The sequence below is a fragment of the Eumetopias jubatus genome, unplaced genomic scaffold, assembly GCF_037043125.1.
Source record: "Eumetopias jubatus isolate StellerSeaLion01/CBP00866 unplaced genomic scaffold, mEumJub1_p1.0 scaffold_8, whole genome shotgun sequence".
In the NCBI taxonomy this organism is placed as follows: domain Eukaryota; kingdom Metazoa; phylum Chordata; class Mammalia; order Carnivora; family Otariidae; genus Eumetopias; species Eumetopias jubatus.
In genome coordinates, this window is record NW_028274814.1 from 128809848 (window position 1) to 128837247 (window position 27400).

General features: G+C 48.7%; 1 protein-coding gene across 1 annotated transcript in view; it reads right to left on the bottom strand.

Moving 5' to 3' along the window:
• Positions 1-27400, bottom strand: part of LOC148163811 (xylosyl- and glucuronyltransferase LARGE1-like) — a 304191-nt gene that overhangs the window by 154432 nt on the left and 122359 nt on the right. The window contains exon 2 of the mRNA XM_088025737.1: positions 13491-13678. Within this exon, the coding sequence (XP_087881863.1) occupies positions 13491-13596 (106 nt within the window). The 5' untranslated portion in view covers positions 13597-13678. The remainder of the gene's footprint in view (positions 1-13490; positions 13679-27400) is intronic.

Below are 27400 nucleotides of genomic sequence, written 5' to 3' on the forward strand. Positions count from 1 at the left end.
AAGCCCTTTTCTGGCCTGTGGCCCATGCACAGCCCACTGAGCTTTGTGCAGTGTTCTCACTGCATTGGCAGTACCTTTGGGCTTCTGAATTTCTACACCAAAGCCATGCCCCAGAAAATCATATTCCCCTGTTCCCCCGTGGCCGGTGCTCTGCACAGAGGAAGAACCACACACATGCTGCTGACCATAATGGAAGGGAAGGAAGCAGGGCACAGTGTGTATGTATGCAGTTAAAAGCACAAGCTCCGAGCCAGACAAGCCGGGGCTGCGCTCCCTGGCTCTGCGACCTAGACCAAGTTTCCTAACACCCTGCGCTTGATCTGTACAAGGACCATGAGGATAGGAGCGACCTGAGAGGGGTGTTGCAAAAAGTAACCCAAGTGCTGGGAACAGCACACAGAGCCAATGCTCACCAGCACAAGCTTCCATCATCCCACATTAAGGGCAGACAGAAGGAATGGCCTCAACACCGGAAGGAGCCCAGAGATTTCACCTGGGAACTGAACGAGCAAAGCAACTGAGATGATATGCAACTCAACAGTCTCATTCTGATTACTACCTGTCATGGAAGCATCTGGAAAGCAGTGCAGAGACTTTGGACCAAAGGGGAAAAGCACACTCCTTTCTGCTCAGAGAGCCACCCAGGCAGGGCTCTCTATTAAGAGAGAGGTGGTGAGGGGGAAACAAAGATTTCATAAATACTCTCTGAGATCCTTACTTACCCGCCCCTTCATGCCACTCACCTCGGAGTGTTTATCCAAAACATGAAATTAAACCGTGGGTGAGATGCTGTTCTGCCCGGACCAGTCTCACTCACTTGCCACCTCAGCACCGGCTCCCACGTGCGGCACAGAGGAGTGCCTACATTCATTTCTGGACGGATCTGAACAGCCCAACATGCGCTTCCCCCCTGCCCCATCTCCCTGGAGTGAGCCAGGCACTGCATGCTGGGAAGCATAAATCACAGGCACGGTTTCCGCGTGGGGGAAAGCACGGGCTAGTTAGTCTGCTGCTCAGAACAGGCTGACCCTTATCTGTCCCTGAAGTATGGCATCTGTCCCTGAAGTATGGCTCCAACCATCAACAAGGCAGAAGCAACCGGCAGAGAAGCCCAAGGGACAGGCAAAGAAACCCCAGGGCTTGAAAAGTAAGAAAAGTTAACACAACTGGACACTCCACCACCTTTGAAGTTTTGGTCTAGTACACTTTCCAAATACATGTGAAGGGTTATTCATACAAGTGGGAATGATCAGCTTTTCCCAATCTCTGCAGAGAACGAAGTAGGAAGAAGGGAACTTAGAAAAAGGAAAGATCTACAATCATGTCAGTTTAAGAGGTGAATGGAAAGGATCTTAGCTCCCCGGGCTAAGCCTTAGCTCTTACCATACGCTAGCTCTGGAAGCTTGAGCAAATGACTGAAATTTCCTGGGGGTCTGTTTCCTCATCTGCAAAATGGGAAGGTCAGGACTTACCTTATTTGTTCTGAGGAACAGACGAGTTATTACAAGAACCTAAATCCTCAGTAAGTAAAGAGCTGGTATTTCTATTTCAGGCACGTCAACACTTGTTGAGCAACTGCTGTACTCCAGGTACCGTGCCAAACACCAAGGATTCGGAGACGATGATGGAAGGTCGGAGGGTGTAGAAATTTGGGTGCATACTAGTAACAAAAACAATTTACCCAGCACTCGTCACGTGTCAGGCACTCTTCTGAGCAACGCACACCATTCTTCTAGTCTACACAGCAACTCCACAGAAGAGGGAAGTTACGTAAGGGAGGTGTAACCCAACACTAGAAGCCGAACAGCGGCACAAACCGCCGAAGGTAGGAGCTCCCTCCGGAACCGGGTGTGAGGACGAAGATTTAAGTGTCAGGGATAAAGCAGAGGCCAGGATGCTGCAGAAAGACAAACAGTAGGCGCTCAATCCACGCCATCATCACTAACCTGGTCATTATCAAATCCAAGTCCTGGAGTCCTTGAGCCGAGGGGGGACAGGAGATCTTCCCAGGGGGAGAAGGGAACGTACATGGAAAAGAGAAAGATCTAGAATCATGTCGAACTTGGCAGAAGATCAGGCTCACCTGATGCACTTGTTGAAAGCAGGGGCACCTCCACTGTAGCACCCCATTTAGCCTATCTGAGCCGGAGCCCTGGAACGGTATTCTGCCTGAGGGCCCCAGGGCGGGCCGGGAGTCTCCAAGTTCAACAGATGCCCCAGGTGGTTCTGATCATCTGGCAACACTGGAACCAGAGATCCTTCCAGGCAGGAGGAGCAAATACTCGCTCAGGTTCCTCTGAGGTTAGCAGCCAAAGGGAGGGCCCAAGAAATAAGCTTCCCGAGGAGATGAGGACGATGGAGGAATCAGAGTACAGAGCTCCAAGACCGACTCCCCAAGGCTGGTGTGGTGGCCCCGCCGGCCTCTCCGGACTTGGCCCGCCACACTCCCTCTCCAGCCCACCTGATTTCTCCGTGCCCTTCCACAAAGGTGCCAAGCACCCCTCCACTTCCCGCTGTCCCTTCTGCCTGAAATGTTCCTCCCCTCTCCACTCACCTCTGCTGAGACGTCCCTCAACAGAGAGGACTGCCCAACCGCCCTATTAAAACAGCACCTTCCCCCCTCCACTGCCGCCCTCACCATTGTCTCGCCATGTTTTATCTTTCTTTGTAGCATTTACCCCCACTCAGCAGAGCAAGAAGCTATCCGTGAATCATTTCTCCCCCTCCACCAGAAAGGGAGCTCCGGGAGACAAGGAGACAGGATCATGGGACGGAAAGCCCCATCCCCAGTGCCCCCAGAACAGTGCCTGGCTGTGCGTGCTGAGTGAATGAATGTTCTTGGACGATCCACCAACGGCTCTGGGGAGGCTCAGGTGCCTCATCTCTGGGAGTACCGCCTTCCCTAATGGAGTTGTGGGAAGATTAGTTACACGTATGTGAGAAAGCTGGTCAGCAGCACCATGCTACCTGATCGTCATGGCTACCTCCTGGTGCCCTGGAGAGGCTTCAACACCCTGCACCTGCTCCAGCAGAAGAACTCATGGGGAGGCGGGAGACGGGATATGGAGTGCCCTCTGCTGGAGCAAAAATGACAAACACCCATTACCGAAGGGGCCCACCCTTGGAAAGAGAAGAAGGATCCTGATGATGCAAGGCTCCCTAACAGCACAATCTTAAACATTCAACTCCCGTGAGTCCATAAGTGATTTTTTTTTTTTTTTTTTTTGCTTCAGAGAGCACAGTCAGCATGTAGAAACACGGTTGAACACAAAGGGACTCTGTGAATCGACTCTGCATTGGCACGACGGACTCCTTTTCACCTGCACAAAAACCCTGTGAAACAGGGAGCAGCGCCCCAATTTTAGAGGCGGCAGTTTGGGCTTGGAGAGGTTAAGTTCCTCAGCTGAGGACACAGTGTTTAAAGGGAGGTTTGGGATGAGAGGGGGTGTGCAGACTCAGCTACAGCCCCGTAAGACAAATCTTGTTATAGAGGGGATTCAGTGTGGCGTCAGAGGATGGTCCTTTCCTCTCTGTTCCTCCTCAAATGTTCTCACTACAGGCCATCCATGTGAAAGGGCTTCCTTTCCCCAAACACGGTCCCCGGGTCCACAAGTAGCTGCAGGTGCATTTACGACCACAGGTACAGGTCTCAGTTTCCCCACCCTCTCCCCCTGCTTTCCAACACCTACGGGGAGTGCTGTGGATGGACAGAAATGCAGATGGATAAAAAGGAACAGATGTGACCTTCACCTCTGGTCTTTAAAGGGATACGAAGAGGTAGAAAGCAGTGGGTCACATGGTGATACAGACGGTCCGAGTGGCGGTTCCAACTGCACCCGCCAGCCGAGGCTGCGAGCGTAGTGTGGCCACCTCTCTAGGCTGCAGTGGCCTCCGTGGGCCTTGCTTAGACCAGGTGGGTGATCTTTTGCATCTGTCCCAGGATGGCCTTGCAACACTCCAGGAAAATAGGAGAAAGGGAAGAGAACAGACACGTCCTCAACAACCGTCTCTGTAACAGGGACTCTGTTCAGCCCTCACAACAAATGCCACAGCTACAATCATGCTCCCCTTTCCTTGGGGGGAGGAACCAACCTGCAGTAGTGCAAAGTACCAAGTCTACCATCAATCCCATTTAAATAGTGCCGCTTGTCCCTCAGGGACACTTTCACCCCCTCCCGCATCAGCCCTCGCCCTGGATGAACTCCTTAAGTGGTTTCCAAAGGTTTTATCTGCTTCGGCTGTCAGGCTGCCGAGAGGAATCCTAAAACTCACTCCTGCTCTTAATTGTAGGAGTCTATGGCGGAGGCAAAATGCAAACTGCACTAACAGACTACCCGTATTCTCTGCTCACATTGGCCTCTAACAATCCTGCCAGCCACAGAATACAGCCTGCTTCTCGTCTTGTCCCAGTTTGGAACCTGAGCGCGCAGACTTTAAAATCTCCTCTGCCAGTTGTTTCGGTATCTGCAAGTCATTGAGAGCCAGGCCTCAATGACTCTTCAGGGCAGGGCCCGGGTTCGAATGCCGGCTCCCCAAGGTACCAGCGGGCTGACTCCGGCCAAGGAGCACAACCCTCTGAGCCTCGGCTTCCTTGTCTGTCAAATGGAAGAAGCGTGAAGCTGTTTGGAGAGAGACAGGAGAGAATGCAGGTCACATCCCCAGCCCGGCACATGGCACAGGGTAAGCCAGGAAGTCCAAATGCAGTCTAACTGAGCCAGCCACGGTCAACGAGTGACATAAGGAACTACCAGGAGCGCTTTCTTCTCAGCCTGGCTCTGCGTAAAGCATCATACAGAGCGACACGGGGATCCACCAGGAAGGAGGTCACGGTGACACACTAGAGCGTTCATGCACTGCACAAAGGGACCGCTATGACTCTGCTCCAGCCAACAATCACTAGCATCAAAGGAGGGTCCGGGTTGCTAGATCCTTCCATGTTGTTAAGGAAAGCCAGAGATCACGATCTTTATGTGCAATCTCCCAAGTGTTAATGGTCAATAATCAAGCTGAAAATGGTAAAAGCAATGCACCGGCCAAGCACAACACAACTGTGGGCCAGATGCAGCCAATCTGTCTAACCAAGAGCTAGCGATTGCTATCCCTTCCATTGTGGCTCCAGTTTAAATAGTACACGGCCCTTTCATGTTTTCATGTCTCTTACAATAAAAATCGTTTTTCTAGGCACAAGGGTTTTAGGACGATGCAGGTCGGTTGACGAATGCGGATGGAAACTCTCATCCAGTGTGGCTTGGTATCCATATTAAGAAACAGTATCACGTTCACATTAATTGGAATTTGTCATTGCCAGAGTTCTGGAAGGAACACTGATCTTGTCTCAATGTGATGAACACACACTTTCAGAATTAGGGTTTTATGAGCAAGTTTCAGGTGTTGCATCAGTGCTGTGATCAGACCCTCACTGGGGGCATCCAAATGGTAAGGTGGATCAGGAGGGGGAAAAAGGAACCGTGGTTAAAGAGAAGTGTTAAATATATATCCCCAAAGAAAAGTTCTGTGCGTATAAAGTGTTTGAATTTCAAGTTAAACAATGACACAGATTCGTAAATCCCAAAGGTTAATAAAATTCTTCTTATCTGAAAAGAATGCAAACCCCACAAAACTCTCTTCAAATTCAGTCACCTATCAGGAGTTGCACAGTTGTTTTTAAGTAAAATAACACATGCAGAAAAGTGAATTACAGATGAAAAATTTGATGAATGTTCACAAAGTGAACCCACCTGTAGAATCACAGGGTAAAAAGTTAAGTCACCAGTGTCCCAAAGTCTTCCTTTGGCTATGGACCTGGTTTCTATCCCCAGATTAACGTTTGTCTGGTTTTGTATTTATAGAATTGGAATCCACCAGCACGTACACTCTTTTGCGTCTGTTTTTGCTCAATACTATCTCTGAGAATATTCATTTTCACTGCTCTGTAGTACTTCACTATACAAATATGCCACTAGTTATGTGTTTATTGTACTGTGGATGTACATTTCAGTATTTCCCTCTTTGGCACTATTAAAAATAATGCTGATGTGAACATTCTTGTACCTGTTTTTTTGTGCAAACGTACATATATTCTCTCTCTGGTATATGGCTAGGGACAGAACTGACGGGTCATGGGGTATGTTCAGGTTTAGTTGATAACACCAAATCATATTCAAAAGGAGTTTTAAAAATATTTTACCTAAAATTAATAGACCATCAACAGGTCTTCTCTGAATGAAATGCCCTTCTTTGGTTAAATTGCCATTTGGAATAAAAAATAAAGTCCCTTTAAGACTAGCACCTCCAAAGAGCAGAAGTTCCTGTCCTTTTCAGAAAATCTTAACCTATCATTATGGATTAAACACCTATTACAGACAAAATATCATGGTTTAAAATTGTTTGAACACACACATCTGAATTCAATGCCATTTTCATGAGCAGTAAGTCCTTCTGGATGTTTACATGTGTTAAAATTACATGACCCAAAACGCCTAGAGCAGGGTAAGATACCCATGTAAGAGAAGAGATGGTACAACACCCCTTTGTCTCTAAAGAATAACACAATGGACGGGGTGCGGAGAATAGGCCCGGGCAATACGGACATCCAAATAATGATCATGGACATCCAAATGATCCCCAGGTATGTCCCTGTCCCAATTCCTACAACCCATGAATTTGTTAACTTCTGTGGCAGAAGGAACTTTGCAGGTGTAATTAACTAAAGCTTGTAAGATGGAATGATGATTCTGGACTATCCAGGTGGGCCCAATGGACTCCCAAGGGTCCTTTTAAGAACACAGGACAGTCACAGAAGGAGATGTGACCATTTCCAGGAGCGGAGCTCAGAGTCAGCAAGAGGAATGTGAAGGAGCTCCACTTCTGCCCTTGAGAAAGGCCAGGAGACGGACCCCCGCTGGGGCCTCCAGAAGGAACCAGCCCTGCCAACATCTGGCTTTAGCCTAATGAGACTTGACTGTAGATTTCTGACCTCCAGAACCATAAGACAAGAAATCCGTGTTCCTTTCAGCACTAAACGTGGGACTTTGTAACCGCCACCACAGGAAAGGGATGCAAGGTGGCTGATTAGCAGACACCAGGTTCCCTGAACCCGCTGCAAGGTTCTAGCCACGATCTCCTCCAGGAGGCACAGACAACAGACGCCAAGTCGTCAGGGCCGTTTGCTCCACCCCAGCAGGACCACCGATCATGCTACACGATCAAGAGCTGGTGCAAAAGTAAAGGTCACCTTAGCAACCACCTCACAGCTGAAAACTACTGTGACAGGGTTCAACTATCCTCAGAGTCTAAGAGCTAAAGGAGACGCCTTCGGGCCCGAGGTAAGAAGCAGACATGCGTGCAGCCCCCTGCACCTGTGGCTTGGTCTCCACTCGCCGCTGCCTCGCTTCCGCCCTGCTTTGCAGGCTTCTGCTGGAACTCACTAACAGCTAGGAAGCATCGGCCAGGAAAGCTCTTCATTTCTGACATATTAAACACAACTTGTATAATACACTTTCCGTTTCATTTTGCATTCAGCACTCTGTGTTCTTGGACCCCGTAATATCCTCATTAAGAGATCTGTTTGGGCCACTGGCAGGAAGGCAGGATGGCTTGGCTGCCTTCACAGCTGCCACAGAGCCTGGCCCCAGGGGATACTGAAACCTTGAGCAAATTATTCACTAGCACCCTGCACTCTCTGAACTCACCGGCCTCTGGCACAGTCTCTGGGCCGAGGGAAGCGGGCGTGAGGCTGGGGAATCGGTCACATCTGGACAAGCTCTACTTGGATAAAAGAACCACCCCCCAACCACCTCCCCTGTTCCACGGTTCATGGGCCCCATGATCCCCCACAGCGATAAAGCAAAGAAAGCGTTTAACTTGTAACTCCCTGGTTCTCACTGCAGATCTTCAAAACGGTCCGATGTCAGGACCCCATTTCTTTCTGTTGAAATTTATCAAGACGACTCTCAAACCATTCATTACAGGAGGAATTTGTGGTGACAAGGATGGCCTGAACAGTGAACGAAAACGTGGGTGTGGGCTGAAATCAGTCCAGAAATTAATATCCTGTGCCTGTTCACGACACGGGTTTTAAATGTTCAGGACTGTGCATCCTCAGAAGACCATTTGCTTTCAAATAACACCCACACCCTCGCTGGCCTGCTTCCCTGACCACAGAAAGCTTCTGGAATGAGCTTCTGCACGGAGCTGGTTATAGATTCTAGGAGGGCAGCATGTGTAAACCAACTTCTGGATGGCGGAAAAGCACGCTTCTTCCACATGCTGGTAACTCAGTGACAGCTAACACCATCTCCTCAATGGCCAGAAGAGAAAGAACCACATCCGGCAAACAAAACTCACATACCCGTGAGAAAAGGGGACTCTGGAAGAAAGTAATCAGCACGATCTAAATTCAAATGGAGGTGTCCTGAAGCAGAACTTCCTCGGGTCCCACAATTAATGTCACATCCAGAAGGAAGGTGAGGCTCCTGGTGCCATATTCTGGGGTCTCAAAATCACAGATGCTCAGAGCCCCAGGAGTTGCTCCTGCATCCCTCAATATCCAGACTCCCTCCCAGTCAACATTCATACTAAGGACCCACTAAGACTGATGCCCAGACTCTGAAAACGTAAAGATGAGTAAAACAGTCCCCCTTCTCACCAAACTCAAAAGCCAGTGGCTAGAAAGACACAGAACAAGCAAACTACCCCTTCTGTCACAGAAGCTTCCACACGGGATCAGACATTAGGGGGAAATGACACTGAACGTGAGCACTGAAGACGCCAGCTAGGAGGAAGGGTAGTGGAAAAAAAGAGAATTGCATACTGGGCAGAAGGAGCAAAGAGCAAACATTAAGAAGCAGGAAAAAACAAGTTTTCTCCGGGTGTTCAATGAGGTGCTCACCTGAGTGAAGACAGAAATTATAAGCTAAGGGCAAATGCCCATGAAAGACCCTGAGCCATGATCAGGAGTCTGGAGAGAATCCAGGAGGCAATGGGGAGAGTTGTCAGCCCTCCAAGCCAGAAGAGGGCATTCTTCGCTCATTCACTCATTCAACAAACGGTTCTCCTGGTTCCTCTAGAGATAGAAGGCTGAACAGAAGACAACCTCTTCCTTCCTTCCAGATGCTCGTACTCACTTGTGAAGACAGGTGATTAGGAAAAAAACAAGAAAAGCAAAGCGGGTGTGAAGAAAAGACAGTACAAGGAGTTTGGACACGTGTGGCACAGGAAGCTGACCTCGTTAAGGGTGAGGGGCCGGCGTGCTCAGCAGGGACCCAAGGGTTGATGCGAAGACTCACCGCTTTGAGCATGAAGGACGGGAAGCTGGGAAGGGTCACTGAGATGCTAGAGGAAGAAAGGTGGATTGGAGAAGGAATGAAGGAAGTAGGGCTTAAGAATTCGGGGGTCGAAGTACCAGCAACAACACCCCCCTTGAGTAGTATCCATAACCAACAGTCACTTGACCTCTGAAAAACAGCTCTGAGCATGGGGATCTCATCACTTCCCCAGAGGGTGGACTCTGACACCTGGCGAATCTAATTCTTACAGCAAGAGTTCCTTCTTATATGAAGACCATGTCTGCTTCCCCATAACATTTATGCATCGATCCTGGATCCACACTCAGGAGCAAATCACAGGAAGCCCATTCCCTCTTCTGGACATATTTCCCATTAACTGGGGAAGATCCTGGTCATTTCCAACTCATTCACATCAGATGCCAAGAACAGAAAAGTTCTAGAATGTTAGGGCCCCAAGAGCCCCCATAGGTGACCTTCAGTTTTATGTCATTTCATGCAACAGGACACAAAGGCCTAGAAAGAGCGGTGATCATACCCCCAATCACCCAGCTACTCTGGCTCAGCTGATCTGGGAGCCTGAGACCACCCCCCGGCCACAATCTAGTGCGCTCTCAATGTATCTTGCCGCTGTGTGTAATCTAACTCCAAAACTTTGTGCTGAGGGCATCTGTATCTCTGGGAGAGCCAATGAAATTAAACAGGGTTGAAAAATAAACAAACTCACATAAAGTATAAATAGCATTTTCATGAAAACAGGCAGCAGCTCTGTCCCTTATTTATGGCTCCCCCTGCCTTGAAACAGAAAACTCACGGGTGTCGATAAATGGATTGCAAAGTTGTTATGTTTAACTACAGAGAAAAGCATGTCTCCATGGGCTCTTTTGGAAATGCACAGATGTCCACTGGCAACTGGCAGGGGCTGCAAAGAGGTACCCTTTGTCTCCCAGTAAAGACTCTGCCTTTTCTAGAGTCTCCAATCTCTGGCTCAGGATAGGTCAGGCAGGTCATCCTGTGCCCTCACCCCTGACGCTGAGCTCCACCCCCCCCACCGCCACACTGCACTTCTGTTTACACACCTCTCATGTTAGGTTTTTCATTACCTCTCAGGGCAGCTCATTCCAGCCCTGGACAGAGTGATCCTTTACTATGATGAGCTTGACAGCTGGCTCCCTGCCACGTCCCTCCATAGATTTGGGGGCCATCTCTCTTTCAGGTGACAGCCCCCTGACTGCTTGCTGAAGCTGATCATGTACATTTGCAGCTTCTGCTTCTCCAAGGTAAATGGGCCAATTCCTTCCACTATTTCGTAGGTAACAAGGTTTGAATTGGCACTGTCATTCACCATGATTCTCCTAAATATGCTGACTTGTCTCGCCTGTTCTTAAAGTGTGGCATCCAGAAATAAATGCTGTGGTCCAGCTATGGACTAACAGATACCCTATAAAAGACACACATCACCTCTGTCATTCCAGTGAGAATACCTGTTAATGTACTCACATCATCTAGCCCCTGTTTAATGCCATTTGTGATTTGATCCCAAGGGGAGGATTTATGATAAGCATCAATGTTGATAAATAAGGCACCTACACCCAGTCGGTGCAGGTCACCTCAGAGTATTATTTCCTCGACCCTCCCCATTTCCCGTCGTCTATCTGCCAGTCTAATGAAATCATTCAAAGTCAAGGATCAAGGTCACTCCATCCACCAGGGCTGGCCCAGATAGTGTGATGGTGGAAAGCAGACTTCCAGCTGGTATCAACCTATCACTAAGCACAGATGATTATGAATTCTCCATACTGCAGATCAACTCCCAGTCTCCTTTTTTTAGAAACTCCACCACTTACCTTTGGGGGCCACCCCTCCCCCATTCTGACTCCACATGTTTTAGGGAACTCCTCTGTACCCCATGACCAAAAATAGGCACAGGGCACAGGGCTGGCCTCACAGCCTCCCCCAACCACAGCGATTAGTCTCTGGACTACATGTGAGCAGGGCCAATTCAATCCAAAGCAATACTGCAGAATTAGGGGGAGAAAGAACTCTTTCTATAGGCACTGGTGAGGGTAAGTTGTAAGCTAAAGCTTCCTCTGTGTAGATAAAACTGCCCTGAAAGAAACCATGGCAGAGAAAAGTAGAGCAAAGGGAAGGAGGGAGACTGAGCTACAAAATTATCATTTGAGCCCCTGGATCCAGCCTTTCCTGATGCCTGTCCCACCTTTGAACTTACTGGTTTTGTTGGCTCCCAAATTCCCTTGTTGCCAAAATCATTTGGGGTTGGGTTTCCATCAATGAGTGCAGATCAAAATTCTGCTCACAGCCATCCAGAAAGGTCATGTGACACCGTGTCAAAGCTCTCGCCAAAGCCTGCTACCTCACTGAAGTCCTAATCTACAACATGGTATTGTAGACAGACACTCCAAATCTTGAGTCCAATAACCCAGGTCCATCCTGACTGGCTCTGGGGCTTGGACAGATCACCGCAGGACCTCTGCCCCACCGTCCTCATCTGTACCTACTACGTGGGATTACCACTGAGAAAGAGTCAATGCGTGCAAAGTCCTTACAACCACACCTGGCCCGCAGAAATGCCTAAAACACAATCATCCTCATTGTTGTTGTTATTATTCTTACACTATTATTATCATTACCCATCCAGTTATACTGGCAAAGTCAATGTTTTCCTGTACTAGCCCTGGACTGGCACCGGGTGCTCTCAACCTTTTTTACAAGGCTCTTCCATCGATCCCGGCACAATGCTTCCTTCAGTCTCTTCTAGGATCAATAGCAACTCACCTTCCTCCCTCTGATCTCTTTGCCAAAATGTACTCGTCCACTGCCATGTCATAATTTACCCCATTTAGCTGCTCAGATGGAAGCTCCTCTACTCCAGGGACCTATGGGACAAGGGAGTGACGGGGTGTGGTCCTGGGCCCTTTCCTGCTATGCGGACATACGGTGCTACCTCGATCACATGCCGCTGAGCAAACCTCAGAAAGTGCGGTGGACCTCCTAATTAAAAGGCAGCCCTGAGCTGTCAATAAAATTATGCATCAAGGAAATGTTTAAAAACACCATAGTGACATTCTCTCTCCCTAAAAATGAAAATCTTTGAAAAAAAAGGGGGACAGGGGTTGAGTGTCGACTCTTGATTTCGGCTCAGGTCACGGTCTCCGGGTTGTGGAGTCGAGCCCCACGTCGGGGTCCACACTCAGCATGGAGCCTGCTTGTCCCTCTTCTTCCCCTTTTGCCCCTCCCCTCTCTCTCTCTCTCAAAATGAATCAATAAAATCTTCGAAGAAAATTAAAACACAGGAGTGACTTCCTTGAGACAGGTTTTCACTTGAGATGTTTTTGACTTCAATTGGGGGGGCAAATAAAAAGAGAGTGTCCTCCTTGATGCGGCCATTCCTTCTTCCCTCCCTGAAGCTCAGAAAACCATCTCTGATCCGTGAAACAACTGCACTGCCTTTGAAACTGCTGGCTGGAAGAAGGGCGAGTCTCATCTTCTCTACCGATTTCTGCAAAGTGACAGGGACTGGTGTTTGATTTTATTTGTTTGGGGAGGGCAGCTCTTCTGTTGCATCCCTCTCTTGGGCCAGTCAGTGTGACTGATCATCTTTCACACCGGGCCTGGCCTGACAGCTCCAACCACCGTCTCCCACGGTGCCTGGGGCTCGCCTGGCCATCGCACGCGTGCCGCCTCCATGGCACGGTGCACGTCCAGGTCTGCTACCACCGCCTTCCCAGCACCGGGCTCGGCAGAGGCGCTTGACAAGAGCGGTAGCAACGGTAACAACAAAATGTTCAACGTGTGAGTAAATGAACAACTGAAGAATGAAAGAAACATGTGGCTCCACGAACAGTGAAGGAATCCCTCCGGGGCCCAAAACTTTCTCCCCTTACCGACACGGGGATCGACGTGCAAGGCTGGGATCTGACATGTACGACCCCCCCGACTGTATGCAGGTGCACCTCATTTTGCTTTTGTTTGCATTTTGTCCTCCTCACTATGGACTCCCTCCCACTACCTGTGTAAACCTGGCACGTCTTGGCCTGTGTCCGCACGCACGCGCCCCAACATCCTCCCGTTCCACAGAGTGACAAGTTGGGATCAGATGACCCGAGGGGCTTCCGAGGACTCCGGGACAGCCAGTGTCCTTGTGCGTCCCTCCTCCCTCTCCCTGTGCGGAAGCCACCTGCTTACCTTCCAAGCTCCCGGCGAACAGGTAAAGCCAGGTGATGGCTGGGATGCAGAGAACGGTCAGCGAGGCAGCCAGGAATTTCCGTCTCCCTCTGCAGATTCCCAGCATCCTCTCAGAAGTGGCAACCCCTAATCCCAGCACCGCTTCTCTGCCCGGAGCACGGGGTCCTCGGCCTCCCTCATAATACTTTCTGAAAGGAAGAGCAAAGAGGAAGGGCTGAGTTCCCAGCGCTGTAAAAAGGATGCAGATTGCAGAGGGGGGGTATCCCGGAGATCCTGAAAGTATCTGGCTCCATGACGACTTCCTGCTGACCTTCTAGCCCAAGACACAATGCTGCAGTCTTACATCTATCAAAACCAAGACAGCTCTTTAAAAAGTAAATAAAGGATGAGGAAAACTATGACACTGCTCCCTCCTTCCTTCCCTCTCTTTCTCACACAGGCGCACGCACGCGCGCGCGCGCACACACACACACACACACACACACACACGTGCGTGCGCAAGTATTTTATAATACAGATTAGTTTGAAGCCTGAACACACTTACTAAAAATGTATTTAGTTAGCACCTTGTATGTACCAAGCACTAACTAGGTGCCCTGTTTTCAGAAATGCCAGGAATGCGGGTTAGTTTCAAAGAACACAGTCTAACAAGAGAGACCAACTTAAAACATCCACGGGCACTCCAAAACTGTGACGACTGAGAAGTGCATGCATGGACCTCTCTGCAAAGACCAAGGAAGTTGCTGACCGATCCCTGGGCGGTCAAAATGGCAGAACAGGTCCTGAGTTCGAGCCAGGGAGAGCCTGGAAGGCGCCGGGGGCTGCCTGCTGGCGCACTCGGAGGAGAGGAGGCTGGGTTGGCCAATGTCATCTGCAGGGAACCACATCCCGATCACAGCTGATAACCTACACTCACCAGGGACTGTCTTAATAGCTTCCATCTTTAATATGGAAGATGTCCAGAAAAACATGGAAACGATTAAAACGTGCAGAAGATGGAGAGGAACACAGATAACCTGTCACCAGCCTGCAGAGAGTCAGTCCTGAGGCCAGGAAGACTTGCTGAGACGTGTTCAAAGCAGAGGGAGAAGGTCAGTGCACACGGAGTAGAGGCCCAGGATCCTTCACCTGGGGATCTGACCGGCAGGTCATGTGCCTTATAAAGGAATTTAAAAACCAACAGCCCTGCAATCTCATCTCCACCTATCTCCTCACATCGAGGTCACACTGACTGCAGGTGGAGCGAGGAGCCTCCCAAACAGAGCAGAACCTACCCCTGCAGGCAGCTACACAAGGCTTGTCATCCCCAAAGGAAATTGCTGGTTTGGGTGTCCCCTTGGGTATTCCCATAATATGTCCTTCCCTCTGCCATAACCCTTAAACCCCACGGGACTATGGCCTGGTTGAACCGTCTGCCCTCCCCACCAATCTTGGGGTTTCCAAGAGACAGACAACCTGTCCACTCACCTTGCATTCACTAAGACGGGGCATACCATCTGTCACCTGTAGGCTGGCTGGTAACTGTCGGCTGAACAAATAAATGGGATCAGATTCTAACCAAAGGCGGCCCTTCCAAGTTTCAGGAGTCTGTGTTCAGCAAGTTGCTGGCAATAAACACCTAATGGAGCCAATCTCAATTGTCAACGCCAGGTTTGCTTCTGCACCCAACTCTGACATGATTTTCTAAATGGCCCTCCTTTGAAACAGATGAATGATCCCAGGGCTGGAGGGTGTGGGCTAGCAAGGAAAACCAAACAAGCAAAATCGCTTTAACCAAGGAATGTTGATTGGAGGAAAATCCCCCGTGGGAAGTGTTTCATTCTGAAGCATGGGCAACAGACCCTCCACACAAACTCTGTGTGTCACCAAGAATTGAGGATCGCCCTGCCACTGGCCAAATCTCGCAGGAAGAACAGGGGACAGGAGGCTATGCAGTTAGATCTGGATTCAAATCCAGTTCCACGTGTGACTAGCTGTGACATTGGCAGCCCCCCGTCGCTGGGTAAGCTTCATTTTGTTCATCTCAAGCAATGCCCTCTCTGTCTGAGAGTCTTCAATGAGAGAGCCCTTGAATAAGTGCGGAGCAAAGGAACATGTGACAGAGCGAGCCCCACCTCGAGAGCTGAACGAGGAGCAGTACTCAGGCTTTTCCAGAAAACAGACCCCAACAAGTATGGCTGACACCACCAAATGGGTGATCTCAACCTGAACACCCTACTCGAATCTCCTTTAGGAGATACGACCACATTAAAATGGCCCTTTGCGGGCTGTTTTTTGTTTGTTTCTTTTCAGTTCACTTATAATAATAGTAGCAAAGACAGCTAGCAGTAATAACCTATGAGGTAGGAACCAGTTTTCATCCCCCTTTAAGGGATGAGAAACTGAGGCCTAAAAAGACCAACTGGCCAAAGGTTATACCTATGCCAACAACACGTCAGGCTCTCCTCTCCCTAAGGAACTGATTCTAACAACCTTTGTCAGGGGTCCTTTTCCCTCTGATCTATCCTAAATCCTTCAAACTGAATCTTAGGATTTTTCTTCCCAGAGTTCAATATAACACCACTGTTTGCTCTCACTCAAAAAAAAAAAAAAAGAAAAGTTTAATAGAACAAAAACTGGAAAGCTCTTGGTGAATTTGGACTTCAGGGGAAAGCAAGAATATATATGGAGCTGAACTCAAGTGGTGTTAATATTTAAAAGCATTTTTAAAAAACTCTTTAAGACACTTCTTTTCCTCTTTTCCTCGCTCCATCTGCAAAAGTTAATTTCAACTGGCACAATTTGTCCAAAGTTTTAAAACAGAGTCTAGGGTGGTTTGCATTTTATGATAACACTGGCATCTGAAATTAAACCCAGCAGGTAAAAAATATTCCTTCATGGATTTGACTTTTAAATGACACCTCTGTACACTAAAAACACATTTTAAAGAAAAATCTCAATTTATATCAGAAGTTACTCTAGGAAGTCAATACAGGAATCAACACAAGAAGAAAGGAAGGAAGAAACCGAAGGTGGGCTGGAAATTACCTCCCCCATGTGCAAATGTTGATGGATTAACTGGAAAACCAGTCTGGAACCTGCTTTTGCCTGGTCAGAGGGAGACACACTCCTGGGGCAAAGAGTCACCTTTAAAATGCCCCTGTCTCGAACTCAACACCCAATTCTTCTTGGCCAAGCTGGTCAATTTCTCCCACTAAACATCTACTACTCCATCTGTCTTCTCCCATCTGTCTTAACCAATGAAATTCACATTCATGCAAAACATTGCATGAGTCAGAAAAATTACTGTGATCTATTAAAGCCACAAAAGCAGCATTCACAGCTGAGAGTAAAATGTGATTACAAGTATCCTTCAGTCCAACATAACACATTGTATACACATGTACAAATACCTATAAAACTATACATATAAAAAAGATATAAAGGTTATAGGTTATCTCTGGGTATAGGATATGGATACTTTAAATATATATGAATATGTATTTTTCCCAGATTTTATACAAAAAATATGTGTGGCTTTTATAACTTAAAAGTTGAATCACCATGTCTTCTTGTTATATTGCACGTGATTCAAAATACCTCAGCGCGAACAGTGAAGAATACATGAGTTAGTTTTACTTTACATGCGAGGTGCAGTGATTTAAGATCTGTAGGATCCTTGGGGAGCCTGGGTGGCTGCGTCTGCCTTCGGCTCAGGTCATGGTCCCAGGGTCCTGGGATCGAGCCTGGCATCAGGCTCCCTGCTCAGTGGGAAGCCTGCTTCCCCCTCACCCTCTCCCCCTGCTTGTGTTCCCTCTCTCACTGTGTCTTTCTCTGTCAAATAAATAAAATCTTAAAAAAAAAAAAAAATCTGTAGGATCCTCATTGGGAATATACCCTCCAGGGGTGGCTGGCTACCATCTGAAAGACTCTAGTCAGAAGCTCACATTCCAAATGCTGATCTGATCAACACTGGAGATTGTTTTTTTGTTTTTGTTTTTGTTTTTATAAAGTAGGCTCCACAGCCAACATGGGGCTTGAACTCACAACCCTGAGATCAAGAGCTGCAAGCTCTACCAATTGAGCCAGCCAGGTGCCCCTGGAGGTTGTCTTTTAATTAGTATCATTAGAAATGAGTTTTCATGGGTGTTCAAGATGTATGAGTTGTCTAGAAATACTGTACATGAAGAGGGAATAAAAATCTAAGTAATCTCCAAAAGAAACAAACAAACAAATAAACAAAAAGTCTAAGGAACCCAATGGCCAAAATCCTTCAGATTCACTTAGGAGCCAAACTGATCCTGTGGGCAGGCAACAGAGTTGGGTCACCGACTGTAACTTTAAGATCGGGTGAATCCTGTCAGTTGCATGTTGTCATCTGAGTCTCAAGTGAACCTTTCTTACAAGCTGTGGTGCCAGTTCCTAAGAGGCCACAGGGCTGGCCCTCCCTGAGCTTTCAATACAGGTCCTACCTACAGCAGACGGACCCTCCAGAGGTGTTAGCTTTGTTTTATCATTATTTGTACTACTGCACCCCTTGCCTTTACCCAAGCCTCTCCCACACAGCCCGACGATCCAGCCGCGCCTTTCCTCCTCTCCTGCACCTCCAGGGGAATTTCAAGTCCTTGCTGCCTCTGCAGAACATTTCCCAACAAGTCCAGACCTGGAGGTGCTCCCTCCCTTTGTTCTAAACTCCAAAGGCTGTCAGCAGCACATTCCTGATCACGTCACTGTCTTCTCATCATTTCCCAGCATTGATGTCTCTTGACTACACCAAAACTCGTTAAGGGCCAAGGATCCGGGTCCTCTCGTGTTTGTCTTCAGCCTCTGCCTGAGACGAGCAGCTAAGACCACAGTTTATACTTAGCCATCTCCATCCAAAGTGTGGTCCCTGAAACACCAGCAGCAGCAGCTCATATCTTGCCAGAAATGCAGGCAGTCAGGTACCCCCTCAGCGCCACGGATCAAAATCTGCATTTTAACAAGCGCACATCACTGTTTCGGAGCTCTGTGCTACTAAAGCACTGAGTAACTGACCGGTTATTGTCCCCCACCACTCCTACTGACCCACTCCCTCACCTCACCCCTGCAGGGACTGGCCAGGGCACTAGGGAGAACCAGCACATCCTGGACTTTGTTGGTTATCTATTTATCACAACAGTTCTCTGATAGATGGAAGGAGAGTTCCTAGAAGGAAAAGTGCCTCTTTCCAATTAAACAGAAGCATCTTATGGACTCGAGGTGGCTCTGATGGCCCATCCTGACCTCCCATCAAAAACACTGCTTACACATTTGAATGATTGGACAGCACCAACACCACCCACCGAGGCATCACTGTACCCATCTTGCAGACCAAGAGAGACTTGAGGACACTGATTTCATTGCCAGAAACCCTGGGACTCAAATTCCAGTGCTTCCTGAGTTCTGTGCTACAGGACACACAACCGACGACCAGTCTATCTCCCCAGTCACAGCAAAATGCCTCAAGGCCAGGTGCTTCTGTCTACTTTGGCCACCGCTGTCTTCTTTGTTGCTAGCACACTATCTAGCATATAGGAGGAGATGGCTAAGTATTTATTGAACGGATCAATGACTGAGTATCTCCGTCACAGGCAGCATCCTCCCTGGATGTGCATTATCATACAAACTACCCGGTCTGATTCAAGGGCCAGCCCACATCTTCACCCCCACCCGAGCCCAGCTATGGAATCCTCTGGAACTTCCACTAAGAGATCAGCAAGTTCCTCTTTAAACCTCCGTTTCCCCTGGCTCTCTTCCAGCTCTGCTCTTGGGGGAAAGTACAGCCGTGCCCTGGATCATGGCTTTCCCCAAAGGAGAACCCCTTCCCCTACTCTCTCATGCAAATACCTGAGGGCTAGGAAGCCGGCGTCTGCCCCGTCTTACTGCCTCTCCCTCTTCGGAAGACCCTGACCCTCTGTGGCTCACCACTGTTCTCTCCATCCTAGCCACTGCCACCTGGCATCTGCTGGGTACTCCTCTCATTCTGGAAGACCTCAGCGTCCGCCGCACGCTCCTCCACCTCTCCGCCCCGATTCCGTGACAGAAACGGTCAGTTCAAAATGTCTGCCACTTCACATGGGCCAAATTTACATTCTAGAACTTGGTGTCCCCCAAACCAGCACAACCTCCCAAATCTCAAATGTCAGTGTCAGCCCCCGGGGGCCTTGCCAGGATGCCATTACACAAATTCTTCACTGTCATCGTGAACCCCAATCCATCGGCTTTCTTCATGCCTGCCCATCCAGCTCTAGATTTTCCTTATGTTTGCTCTCATTCGGCTGAGAGGCCATGATTCAGTATTATAACCTCCCTCTGCAAGCACGCATGGTCCCCCTTGGCCCTCCTTTCCAATTGTACCTTCCTGGAAAAATCCACTCGTGCAGATGAGCACAACCATACGTGTTCACCATGGCTTTCCTTGGGAAGCCAAATGTTGGGGTAGGAAACCGCACTATCAGGCAGGCAGATCCGTTCCACTTAGTCATGTCTGATTTCAACTGCTAAGAGACGCTATTACCTTTCTCTGGTAAACTCCCTTTCTTATTACCTGAGATATTTATTTCACACATTCCTTTTCTCCTCAAGCTTCCTCTTTTCCAAATGGCAAATTTCAGGTGGGTTCCGGGATGCGGTGTAGGATCCACTGTGTTTTCTCTCCCCAGGTGAGATCCCTCATTCCTATGTCCCATGAGACAGTCTCCAGGCTGATGCCTCCCACATTTTTATCTCCGGCTCTGGCCTCTCCTCCGACCTCCAGACTCACGTGTACAAAGACCTTCCCCTACCATGTGGCCTCAGACCTCAATCCCAATTTCCCCCTCCCCTACCCCCTCTTCTCCAGAGCTTTCCACCTCCTTAAAGAACACCATCATCCACATGAAAGCTCAAGCCCGACACCTGGGAGCCATTCCCCATTCCTTACTCACCCCTTGTATCTTGTCAAATCTGGCCATCCTCAAATCCTGCCATTTTTACCTCTAAAAGATGTATTCTGTCCAATGATACACCCACTTCTTTCCAGTTTTACTGCCACTATATAAATCCAAGCGACCATAGTCTCATGCGTGGACCCAGTGCAATAGCTTCCTAACTCCGATCACACTGGAAATTATTCAACATTTCCCCCACAGCTCTTAAAATAAATCCCAAACTCTTTGGCGTGTCTGTAAGGAGCTGCTTGGCTTGACCTCTAACTGCCTCTCAAGTCTTCATCTCTGACCACTCGCCCTTTAATTCTCCCTGCCTCCAGCCATCCCGGCCCTCTTGCTTCCAGAACGCACCTCAGGGCCTTTGCCAAGTGTGTTCCCTCTGTCTGGAATGCTTATCACTCTGCTTTTGCGTGGGCTGAGGGCTGCTGACTCCTCCAGCCAAGGTCTTGAGTGCAACTCAGAGAGGTCTTCTCGGATGGCCCTATGCCCAAGGGCCCCTCCTTCGCTCCATCGGTCACCATGCTCCGGCCACTCCCTCTCCTGTCCTCCTCAGACTTTGGCATGATACAATTATCTGAGGGGTTACTTATTTAATGGTGGCCTCTCTCACTAGATTTCAGTCTCCCCTTGGGCAAAAATGGCTGCTTTAATTTCAGCGCACACCCAGGCACACAGAAGGCTTATTCTTTAAATGGATGAACGAGCAAGTGAATGAAGGTGCCGGACAGCCTCGACCACCAGATACCTTGTAGGCCTTCTACTGTTGTTTTGATAAGCCCTTTCTACACGAAAGCTTGCCATCTTGCTGCCTGATCCGTAACATCTGTAATAGGAGAAAACAGAATCCACCCAGTGCCCCACATAGGTCCCTACGGTTGGGGTGAACCCTGCCGAGACCCTTTGGTACGTTTGAGGTCACTTGCCAAGTTCACTGTGGTGACTTTCTCTCCTTTCTCTGCTCCACAAGGAAGAACACACAGGGGGGTTGGGTCTCTCCCTCGGAGTACAGGGCTTCCCTCTGGGAGGCCTAACCCCACAGATGCTTCCTCCCTCTCTCTCTTCTCTGCACATCAGGGCCGAAAGCAACTCCCTCCGGGAGATGATGTTTGGGCTCGTCAAAATGGTACTCCTGATTCCTTTTTTCCTTCAGAGAATGGCATTTGGCCTTGGGGGCACTGTTTAGAAACTGATCATGTGAACTACAAGAGTAAAAGCCACCCGCAATATGCTTTGGAACAAACGTTGAAAACGTGGAGTTCACCGTGTTTTAAAGGACTCTAGGGGCCCATTTCTGCCAACTTGGTTTGTCTTGATCCCACTGTGAAGTCCAATCCTCTTGCTGCAGAGAAACACGTCCTTTTGCTCTCAGAATCACTATGATGTCTTAGATAGAGGTCGTGCTAGGGTCTCTTGAGCCAGTCGTCACCCACCCATTTCACACAACTTTGCAGTTAGGACACGCCACCTGAAGCCTGAGAGCCTGGCCATCTTGTCTCCGTTATGTTCACAGCGAGCTCCAGGGCATGGTCCACATCTGATGCGGGCCTCACAGCATTTATGGAGGACGGGGAGTCAGGACTTGGGTTCAAGTATCAGCTCTGCACGTTGGCTGTAGGATCCTGACAAGTCATTCAACATCTCGCAGGCTCCCATCCTTCTTCATGAAAGGCCATGGCAATACCGAGCCCTGCTGATTATTGCAAGGATTGAGGAAGTTCAAAAGAATCTCCAAAATACGACTGTACAGCAACATGAGGTGCCAGAGTAGTATTAATAACATTAAATTAGCTGGATTTCAGCTGCTTGACCAATCAAATTCTAAGGCCCACAAAGTAGTTAGAAAGGTGTCTTCATCCATTTGGGCTGCTTTGGAAAAACACCATAGACCGGGCAGCGTAAACAACAAACATTTATTTCTCACAGTTCTGGAGGGTAGGAAGGCCAAGACCCAGGTTCTAGCATGTTCGGTGTCTGGTGAGAGCCCGCTTCCCGTGTCTGCCCACGGGGATGCAGGGGAGCCCTCTGGGGTCCCTTTTATGAAGGCACAGTCCCATTCACAAGGGCTCCACCCTCATGACCTAATCACCTCCCAAAGGCCCCACTTCCTCATAGCACCGCATGGGGGGCTGGGATTCAACATGTGGATTTTAGGGGGACCCAAACATCCGGTCCATAAGTAAAGAGGGAAGGGATCTAACAAATACGGCTGGCCCTGGTCCTGCCTCAAGCTGGCATATACTTAAAAGGAAAAAACATCCTACCATCTACAGGGGGGAGCATAAACTGTGCCGAACACATTATTCAATGAGTGTCGACTTTTTTAAAGGGGTCATTTCTGTTCTTTAAAAAAAGGAATTGCCCCATGAAGCCAATTACATCTCAAAACTCTGTGCCAGGAAATGATTCGTAAAGAACCGAACCAATACGCTTCCTGGGACAAGATGATAGCTCCTATTACAACGCTCGTCCTGTTCTCCATGGCCACCTTTAAAAAGGAAAAAAGAAATAAGGGAAGTTGATTTTAATACTAGATTTTATTTGGCCTAGCGTATCTAAAATATTAGCATTTTAACATGTCACCAGTATAAAATATCACCAAGAGATTCCATTCTTTTTCTCGTGCTAAGTCTTCAAAATTCAGAGCGCGCCTATTGGGACAAGTGCCGCTCGATCTGAACAAGCCACATTTCAAGGACTCCAGAGCCACGGTGCGGAACAGTCCAGGTGAGCAGCTTCTGAGCCTTCCCATCATCGTGCTTCGGGAAGCAACTGGGGCTGCAGGCCGGAGACTGAGCTGGGACAGAGGACCCAAGGCTCTGCAGGAACACAGGCTGGAGATACGGCAGCCTGGGCGGGTGACAGCGGAACCAGAGAGGACTAGATTTCACTGGACATGAGCACACCCGAGAAGGGAGACAATATATGGCAGCCAATGAGGATGCCAAGCACCATCCTGACACTCCACGTGGTCTTAACTCACTCAGTCTTTACAACCAATCTGTGCAAATCCACTTTACAGGTAAGGGCACCAAGGCTCAAAAGACTGAGTGACTCAGATCGCATAGCTGGGGGAAGGGTAGGGTAGGAAGGTGCCTGGGGTTAACCCCAAGACTCCTGACATCAAACCCAATGTATTCTGCTCGGCATGGCATTAAAGGCCACCACGACCTGCAGCCCACCCACATCACACCTTCCGATCCAGGACCAGCACCTGGATGAAGGACGCTGTGTCCTTCACATTGCCCTGCTGTGACTTCTTCCTCCTGTTCTAACTCCCTCTTACCTGCATGGTGACAGTGGCTCTCAATTGGGGGTAATTTTGTCCCCCCCATCCAAAGGATACTTGGCAATGTCTAAAGACATTTTTGATAGTCAAGACTGGAGAGAATGGGGTGCTCCTAGCATCTAGGGACCCAGGAAGTATTGCACATTCGCTGTGGTCATCTTGTCCATAGCCACCTCCCTCAGCCTGGGGAGGTGGAGTGAGCTGATCTGCATCCCAGCTCCTTAATTTCCATCCCTTATATCACGCCATACAACCCAGTTTCCGCTTTTTTAGGCCAGGAGCTCAAGTTTCACAGAGATGTCGACAGGTGGGTGGTGTGAACACCACTTCTAGCACGGAGCTCTCTCTGAGGTGACACAGGTGGAGAAGCAAAAAAGAGGAAAAGACCTGAGAAGCAATCAAAAACTTCCACTTACAATATTAACCTCTTTCAACAATGCATTGCCAAACAGATCTTGAATGCAAATTGATCTTTCCCGGGGATACACACTTTTCCTGGGGTCAGACGACAGCTCCGGGAAGGTTGATTTTTATGTTTTTGTTCTGAATGTCAAATCAGTGCTTAATCATATCCATGAGGCTACCCACTGGAGTGTTTTGGTCTTCATTCTTTTGATTTTCACTCTGGGAAGGGATGATTTAAGCAGGCATGCCTCCCATTTCCATTCTGCTTAAGCAAACACTCATAAGCATTTCTCAAGGGCGGAGACTGCTAAATGCACTCCAGTCTTCCCAACTGCTGGAGGAGGATGTGTCTAACTTGCAGAGTCTATTTTGCCTCTGTTTCAAGGCCTATGGAGATGATATGTAAATCTCTCTTGTGGCAAATGATAAGAAGGTAGCTATTTCTTTCCCTTCTCTTGACTCCCCAACTTTCATCCCATTCCACCCAAGACATGGGGCTTGGGGCTGAGGATAAGAGGATACAGCAGGGTCCCTGCCCTTGAGCAGACCTGTAAGAGTGTAGGGGACAGACAACGACACCAGGAACAGGAACACAAGACAGGATCAGGGAAACATGACTCTCAGGAGAAAACATTTGGGCTGAGCCAAGGGAGGATGGCTCAATTCCAATGGCTGGCAAGGAAAGGGATGTCTCCCCTGGCAGAGGGAGCCTCCCAGGAAAGTACAAGGGCACGCCTGGGAGCAGGGGACGGCAGCCAAACACTCACTCCTTGCAGAGTCAGGTAAGGAGGCTGATGGGTGGAGGGGAATGAGCCTGGAGGGCCTTGAATGCCAAGTGAAGGAGAACTTGGACTTCAACCTACAACCCCTCAGGAGCTACTGAGCAGGAATTACAGCACCTGTGGTTAAGAAAACCAACAACTCTGCGAGCGATGTGAATTCCGGGTTAGGCGAAGAAGAAAGTACATCCCAGAGGCCAACCCGAAGGCTTCTGGGGGCAGACCCAGCTGGGGGCCATCCCAAAAGCCGTGTCCTTGTTTGGGGGACGTTTCCGTTAACATAGTGCTGATCTGGTCCATATGTGGGTACAACGGACTGAATGTTTGTGATCCCCCAAAATGTGTATGTTGAAATCCTAACCCCCAGTGTGATGGTCTTAGGAGGCAGGGCCTTTGGGAAGTAACTAGGTCACAAGCGTGGAGCCCATGAATGGGATTCGTGTCCTTATTACAGGGACTCTCTCCATCGTGTGAGGATACAAGAAGTCAGCGATCTGCAACCTGAAAGAGTCTCCTCACCAAGCCCTGACCGTGCCAGCAGGCTGATCTCAGACCTTCAGCCTCCAGCACCGTGAGAAATAAATTTCTGTTGTCTATAATACACCCACCCAGCCTGTGTACTGTGTCCCAGCAGCCCTCGTGGACTAAGACAGTGAGGCAGCACTATGCCCTGGGATGGGACCTCCAGCTGTGGGGCGTTAGTCACGGTTGGTCTCGGAGTGCTGGAGCAACACGATTCTCCTTTGCCAGGGACTGGTTTGGGGATGGCCTATGATCCACTCCTGGTCATAAACTGCAATGAAAAGTCACAGTGTCACCAAAGCCACAGGAGGGAGAGTGTCATGAAGAAAATTCCTCTTTCAGACAGACGGAAACCTTATTTGCCTCAGATCACAGAGGCCACACTATATGCCTCCCGATTTCAAGATATTTGAGCTACATTGTGTGATGGCTCCCAAGTGTGACACACTGTCGACCCATTCATCGGCTGATGGACATGTGGGTTGTTTCCATCTTTGGGCAATTCTGAATTGTGCCACTATAAATGCTTGTGTACTTCTTTGAGAAAAATGGCTCTTCTTAAGGTTATCGAAATCCCTTTGTTCTATGCACATAAGGAAGTCTATTATTATGAATGATTTTAAATGTCTAGAACCTCGGACTTGGGGAGCTCAACTAGAAACAGCTATTTAGCATCTACTATGCAGCTGGGTCTATACCAGGCACTGGAGGACATTTCCATCTCATTCAACCCTCGAGGTTTTTTTTTTTTTAAGATTTACTTATTTATTTTAGAGAGAGTGTGTGCACACATCCAAGTGGGAGGAGGGGCGTAGGGAGAAGAAGAGAGAGGGAATCTCAAGCAGACTCTGTGCTAAGTGCGGAGCTCCACATGGGGCTTGATCTCATGACCCTGAGATCATGACCTGAGCCAAAACCAGGAGTCGGACGCTCAACTCACTGAGCCACCCAGGTACCCCAACACTCAAGACTTCTCACATTTGTATGTCATAAGTCCACTGCAGAGATGAGAAAACCACGGCTCAGCGTGAATTAAATGCCATACCACGCATGTTACACACGTAGTATGGGGTAGAACCAGGATGAGACATGGGGGAAAAGTGCCCGGCCTGTTATCTGGCACAGAACAACTATACAAAGAATATGAATGAATATGAATGAATGAATCAATATCCAGTTAATTCACCAAGTCCCTAGTGGCAGTTTGATAATTAAAAAACAAAAGAACTTGGAGGAGGGTAAGAAGGAAGGTACAGTCTAATATTTACGTTTTCCCCCCTCTCATAACTCATTGTACTTTTACGGTATGAAATGCTCGGCGGGTGGCTGTATTTGTTTCCTAAGACTGCTGGAACAAAGTTCCATAAACTGGGTGGCTTAGCAGAAATGTATCATCTCACAGCTCTAGGGGCTAGAAGTTCAAGACCGTGGCATAAGCACGGTATACGCTCTCTGAAGGCACTAAGGGAGGGCCTGTCGCAGGCCCCTCTCTGAGCCTCTGGTGGTCCCTTGGCTGATGGCAGCACAAGCCCAGGCTTCACGTGGCATCTCCCTCTGTGTGTATCTGGGCCTAAATTTCCCCTTTTACAAGGACAATAGTCACACTTGATTAGGGCCCAACCTAATCCAGGATGATCTCATTCTAACTAACTACCTCTGCAATGACCCTATTTCCAAATAAGGACATATTCTGAGGTACTGGGGGTTATGACTTCGGCATAAGAATTTGGGGGGGGAATGGATATAATTTAGTCAGCAACAGCTAACCTCACCATCACACGAAAGTCAAGAAAAGAAACCACCATGAAGGCAGAGAGTCAGGAAGAGGCACTGCAGTCCTATGGGGTCAGGGATACCCTGTCCCCAGAGGCCACCTGTCAGAGAGCAGCAGGACTGACTCAGGGCCACTGGAGGAAGGACAGGATGGCCTGGACCTACCGCAGGTCTCAACCTTCTCGATGATATGAAAGAAAGAGCATGAAACCAAGC